General features: G+C 43.5%; 1 protein-coding gene across 1 annotated transcript; it reads left to right on the top strand.

Annotated features, from left to right (window-relative positions):
* Positions 1-2223: 2223 nt before the first annotated feature.
* On the top strand, positions 2224-5029 carry LOC125528842 (probable 4-hydroxy-tetrahydrodipicolinate reductase 2, chloroplastic; the record flags this gene model as incomplete). The annotated part of the gene is given in 5 exon segments (XM_048693273.1): positions 2224-2559; positions 3450-3687; positions 4368-4501; positions 4577-4651; positions 4928-5029. Coding segments are annotated over 5 exon segments (714 nt in total), but the record flags the coding sequence as incomplete, so codon positions are not given.
* Between the last annotated feature and the right edge of the window lie 1760 nt (positions 5030-6789).

The raw sequence follows: 6789 nt of genomic DNA on the forward strand, positions 1-6789 counted from the left end.
GCACCCCCCCCCGCCACAGCCTCAGGCGGCAGCTCGGCTCCAACAGATTTCCGTCCGACGCAGCGACTCGCAACGGGATAGGAAGAGGTGGCGGGCAGCTCTTACAGCGCGACAGCCCGTGCAGCAGCACGATGCGACGGCCCCACACGAAGCAGTCAAAAGCAACTCGGCCGCTTCCAAGTTTGTGCGCCGCTGCTTGCACCCGATCCAGTACTGCCTTGCTCTTTCATTCTCGCTCCCCAAGTCTGAGGCAAATTCAGAGCATGTTGGTTCCTTCGTTGCAAAGTTTTTCCACACATATACTAGTATTTACTATATTTGTTTCTGCTGTAGCACGCGGCTTGATCAGGACTAGCAGTACTAGTAGTAGGTAAATAATAAAACGGGTCAAAACTTGGATAGGAAAGTAGGAATTAGCGCCACTGTACTACAGCAGCAAAAAGGAGCTGCCGCCATAGGGATAGACGACGGGACCCGCCACCTCTTCCCGTTCCGTCGCCAGTAGCTGCATGGGCCGAAAACCTGTTGCAGCTGAGCTGCCGCCTGAGGTTGTGGCGGCAGGTCTGGCCGCCGGCCGTGGGGCAGGTGCCACGTGTCGGCTACCGGACTTGCCGCCACGGTGTACATGGTCTCTTTTGTCAATACAGTTTGGAAATGTTTTTTTATGTCAATACAAAAGCGTGTGTGGTTCTTTGTGACAAAAAATCATGTCGTTGGTGAGTTAGAAAGGCAAGAGAAGGGATGAAGAGTAGAAAGAGTGCGATAAAGATGCATCTTGCTCACGTCTTATTTCATCCCGCACGCCAGTTGGGAGGGGAGCACTCGCCTCTAGAACATGAAAACTGAAAAAGAGACAGCCACCATCTATAGCTAGATAAGGATACAGATTAAGGCACATATGGTGAACTCAAAAAATGTGTTTCACGCCCCGTCTTATAAATTATCCTTCTGATTACACATTTTTTTGTATATAAATCATTGTAACGTTACTGATTTAATTTAGGACGCTGATAATGTCCACACTTATAGCATATCAGACGTCCATCCACACATTCTGTATGGCGTAAGCAGGAGGCAGCTCATACGGGCCATGTGGGGGTGGACATTAGAATTACTCACACGTATGGACGCCGCTACTTCGTGTCACACGCCCAACAAACTACTACTCATTCTCACCTTACGTGTGTGGCACGAAACAAATCTGCCCACACGTCCTGGCGCACCCGTGGGATGACACTTTAGTTATCTTGGGGGATGGTAACTATAGTTGTCATATGTGATAAACACTTGCCTTATGTGATCAAACAATAGTTGCCATGTGTGATTAACTAGTTGCCACGCATGGTCTAACCATAGTCGCCATGTATGGTTAATCATAGTTGTCATGTGTGTTTACCTAGTTGCCACGTACGCACAACTGCAGTTGTCATCTAGCAACGAATCATAGTTGCCATGTGTGTTTACCTAGTTGTCACGTGCTCGCAACTGCAGTTGCCATCTAACAACGCAGGAGCGTCACGTGTGCGAAGAGCAGTTCGTTCACACACGCGTGGACTAGATGGTGACTGTATGGGCAGAAACTGGTTCGCCCACACGACACAGCTGGTAACCACGTGTTGCGGGTCGTGTGGGCGAACTCTCCAATGCTCACACACACGATGATGCCCATGTGACGCTAAAAATCTAACAGATTCCTTTAGAATTCGTGCAAAACAGAATCAACGTGTATCAACACATGTGGGCGAAGTACAAACATACAGTCACGGGCTCCTTTACTAATAGGGTAATTAATGGAAGAATATCATATGAAAATCAATATTCGATGAAAATTGATGAAAACCATGAGAAGAAAACGTTTCGAAGTTTCAATTTTTTTTGAAAAAAGTACGGGATGTTAAGATAATGATGTTTTATCGCCACACAAAATTTCAAGTTAAAACACATGGGAGATGTGAGTTATGAAAAAGGGAAAATCAGCGTTGAATAGTGCCGAACAATAATGGCACCATTCAGGGCTGAATTTGTTTTTTTCATAACTCACATCTTGTAATGTGTTTCAATTTAAAATTTTACGTGGCAATAAAACATCATTGTCTTAACATCCCATGTTTTTTTTTAATTTTTTTCGAAACCTTAAAATATGGTTTTCATGGAATATTGGTTTTCTTATGATATTCACCTGTAATTAAAACTCTGTTCTGAGATGAAAAGACTCTGCCCATCAGCAGTTCAGCACCTTCACGGCAGCACGGGTCCGCTACTCGCTAGCCGTCCGGTGAAGCCTCGCAAGCAGCTGCCGCCGGGATAAACCGTTTGTTGGCCAGGTCTCTCTATCCTGTTTGACACCACGCAAACTAAATCGTGCAAGTAGCAGCGCCGTCGGACAAGACAAAAATGCTCTCGCTGCGGGCGCCGCCCCGTACTCTCTCCGCCTCGCCGTGGCGGAGACGGGGCCGCCTCGACGGTTTCGCCGCGCCGCGTTGTGTCAGCGCCGCGCCACCCGCGACAACCCTAGAGACGGCTACCGCGCGGCCGGCAGGCGTCTCCTTCCCGATTCTGGTACGCCGGCTGCATTTATCACGCCACCACTAACCTGTTCGGCCAAATGCCGCTTAGGCCACTGGTCTTCCACGATTTTCTCATCATAAATCGTTTCTTTAGTTATATACATGGCTACTTGATGCACAGTGAGGTATGAGACTTTGACGGCTATAAATTTGCCCTTTATCATTATGTACTGGATTTCGAGTTCCCATGCTGGTGCTGCAAAGGAGGAGTACTTTTTTCATTTGAAGCAACCAAATATCAGTGCCAAATGTCTTACGGTTATAAGACAAGGTCAATCCTGCTCCACAAAATCTTATCCATATAATGCCCTATCTAGGCCTTTGGAAGGCTATAAAGGACAGACGAGGAAGTTGATGCAATCATCAAACGAACATAAGCATAGCTGCCAAAATAACAAAATGAAGTTGAACTGACCTAACCACATTCCATTACTTTAGTAATAGATGATGCCCATGTATAATTCTGTAAAAAATGAACGTTGCCCTATTTGATTCACATTTTACCCTGATTATTTTTTTGTATCCACTTGTGAAGAACAGTCAACTTTAGGAGAAAAACAGAAAATATGTTGATCTCATAGTCAAATGTTTTTTAATCCAAGTTTCATAACTTTGTAGTATGGTAAGCCAATTTGCCAGCCCCCTACCTGTACATATTAAGGATGACACATGTGTAGTCAATAACAGTGATTACAGGTCAAGTCCAACAACTCTGGCTGGATAAGACAAAGGGACTAGAGTTACTGAATTTATACAATTTCCTGCAATGCTTTACTAGAAGATCAATTGGAATATATTCTCATACAGTCACGCTAGACAATTGTTTGACGAATTTATTTAGTAGTATTTACTATTTAGTCTTTCATTTGTTCAATTCTGTAGGTAAATGGCTGCACTGGTAAAATGGGGGTATCTGTTGCTGAGGCAGCTACTTCAAGGGGTCTTCACCTAGTTCCTGTTTCATTCAGTAGCAGAGAGAACCTTGATAAAACAATACAAGTGGGTGATACAGACGTTGAGATATATGGCCCTTCTGCAAGAGAAGATGTTCTTTCATCTGTCATTGACGAATACCCAGATGTAGTTGTGGTGGACTACACGGCGCCTGATTCTGTGAACTGTAAGTTTTATCTTTGTTATTTTATTTTGCTTTATGACATCTTATAACTTGCTTGGGATGATTTATCATCGTGGTAGCTTCTACAATCGTGAAATTACTGCTGCAGAAATTCCTTTTCCATGTCGTTATGTACAAACATGCTTCTATCTGACTAATATCTGCAGAAATTCCTGCTGCGTTTTTTTTTGAAAATTTATTTGCAAGATCTGATGCATATATTTTTGTTTGGCTTACATTAAGGATTAATTTCAGTTTTATATGACGAAATAATATGATAGGAAACTACTTCGATTTGATAGCTCGACACATTTGACCTAGAATAACTAAACTAGTACTCCCTCCGTCCCAAAATTCTTGTCTTAGATTCGTCTAGATACGGATGTTCCGTCCCAAAATTCTTGTCTTAGATTCGTCTAGATACGGATGTATCTAATTCCGTATCTAGACGAATCTAAGACAAGAATTTTGGGACGGAGGAAGTAGTAAATTGATTTGGATCTTGCTAAAAGTCTCAGGTTCTTAATCCGTGGGTAGTTTTCCCCCCTCCATTGCTCAAGAGGGATACGAAGAAGAAACTAAAGATGCTTGATTTTTTGGTCTATTTGTTGTTTCCTTTCCGTTGCCGCCTTCAGTCTTCACTCCTCTGGCTGAAAAAAAAACAATACTCTTGGATTATGCAGCTAACGCCGAGCTCTATTGCAAGCTTGGTGTGCCATTTGTAATGGGCACAACTGGTGGGGATCAGCAGTTACTGTACAAATCAGTGCAAGATTCAGAAAACTATGCACTAATATCTCCACAAATGGGCAAACAGGTACGTCAAAAAAGCACTGTCAAATCTAATAAGTTGTTGAAAACATGAACGCCACACATGATTTTCCCTTGTCAGGTTGTTGCATTTCTTGCTGCAATGGAAACAATTGCGGAGCAGTTTCCTGGGGCCTTCTCAGGCTATCGTTTGGAGGTATGGTTCTACCTTGAAAATTCAGGTTCACAAAGGAAGTGTCGGACAATGTCAAAAGTCTTTAAGCTTTTACTTCAAGGACCATTTCTTCAATCATTACTCTACCCTTATATGTTTGAGAGAAACTACCCAGTAATATAAGCTCCTTTGCAAGTTTTTGAATTGTTTGTTTGCTCTGAAACTTTTTGTTAGAATATTAGGCCAAACGCATTTCTGTTGACTCACCCTAAACTTCCATGTGTCATTGTGGAGGTCTAAGTGTAAGAATATTTGCAGGTACTGGAATCCCATCAAGCAGGAAAGCTGGACACATCTGGTACAGCTAAAGCTGTGATTGCTTGTTTCGAGAAATTAGGCGCGGTCTTTGACATGGAGCGGGTAAGTTCGTATTCTTGTGCTTAAAGTTTTTTTTTGAACCTTTCTTGTGCTTAAAGTTGAAAGTATATATTATCCGTATTCTTAAGCAAATAGCAACTTGACCCTCGTAATGTGCATCATGACCTTAAACTAGTCATTTTCAAATCCACAGTGGAATTGCCATGCCATTTTTTATTCGGAACTATAAATTTCCTTCAATATGATTGATCTTCTCTCAAACTTCTGTCTTTCTAGACCTGAGGATTTTGTTAATATTACTTCACTGCAATCTAGATGAGGAATTATCTGTTCTTTCCACGAAAAAGATACCATAGTATGCATTACCAATTTGAAAGAAAGCTTGGCTCTTAGTGACTACTCTTGGGAATCCAGCCAAGCTGTTTCATTGGCTGCAGGATAAACTCTGAACATTGAATGCATGATCACAACTGCATCCCCTCGTTATATTCTTGGAAAATGTTTTAGTATATCAACTGGAGGCTATAAGTTCCAACTCTAGCCTCCTTACTCTTAAATGCTTGATAACTCCATTTGGGAATACTTGATGATTGTATTTTCTGGAAACATGATGATTGTATATAGGTCTATATCTTCGTATTTTTATACCTTTGGAGCCAAGGTTATGTTTACCTGTTAGTGTCCTGAAGCTAGGATTGTAGGAGATGCATTGCGGTTCCTGTTTACTTTCATCCTATTTTATCGGAAAGGCGGATGGTCCGATGGTAGAAGAACTTCACGGGTCTCATTTCATTTCTCCTCCTAACACCTGGAGGAGCTGGGAACTGCACAGTAGTACAGTGAGCTCTTCGGATGTGCCACTTGCCACCAGCTCACTGGATATAAATGACAAAATAAAAGCCTATGCACAGTAGTACAGTGAGCTCTTCAGGTTTGTCACTTGAGGCGGAGCCTGTTTTCTTACATGAGAGAGCTGTGCTTTCCATGCCTAGCGACAAGGCAGCGGGCCCCGATGGATTCACGGGTGCCTTTCTCAAGGCATGTTGGGACACTACCAAGTCGGGCATCATGCTTGCCATCAACAATTTCTCTGATCTCCACGCTACTCACTTTCATTGGTTGAACTCTGCTGACATTGCTCTCATTCAGAAGAAGGATGTGCCGAGGACATCGTCGATTTCCATCCCATCATTCTTATCCATGTCCTCGCTAAGCTAATTGCTAAGATGATGTTGTTATGGCGATGCTAGAAGGAGGGCGCGAGAGGGCCGGCCGGGGGTCTTTTTGCCCACGGCCGGGCAAGAGGAAGAGGATTTCCTTCTTAATTCTTGCTTGATTAGATTGATACATCTCCTCTCTTTATATAGAGAGGTTACTTGACTCCCAAGCAAGGCTTACTTGACCCCTAAGCAAGCGACCCTTATCTCTAATTAACCCTAAGACTAACGGGCTATACCGCCAGCCCAGGCCATTAGGCCCATTACGTACTCTAACACTACACCCCACCTGGACATGCAGCTTGTCCTCGAGCTGCAGCCTAACCAACTTATAACCATGACTCGACGCAACACAAACCTAACATCTAAAAACAAGCCTTTTACATCTCGTCTTGTTTTATTACTCTCAACCTGAAATGGATTGGGATGCTTTATTTTGGACCCCTTAACAAAAAGTGGACACCATCCGCACGTCGGACGTGCACGTGTACAGCCACCTGGATCCCATGGACATCACCTGGACAAAAGGAGTGCATGTGTATGGCCACCTGGAAGTGGTCGCAAGAGTGACCAGCAGAGGGGCCC

Source organism: Triticum urartu, unplaced genomic scaffold (assembly GCF_003073215.2).
Source record: "Triticum urartu cultivar G1812 unplaced genomic scaffold, Tu2.1 TuUngrouped_contig_5153, whole genome shotgun sequence".
NCBI lineage: Eukaryota > Viridiplantae > Streptophyta > Magnoliopsida > Poales > Poaceae > Triticum > Triticum urartu.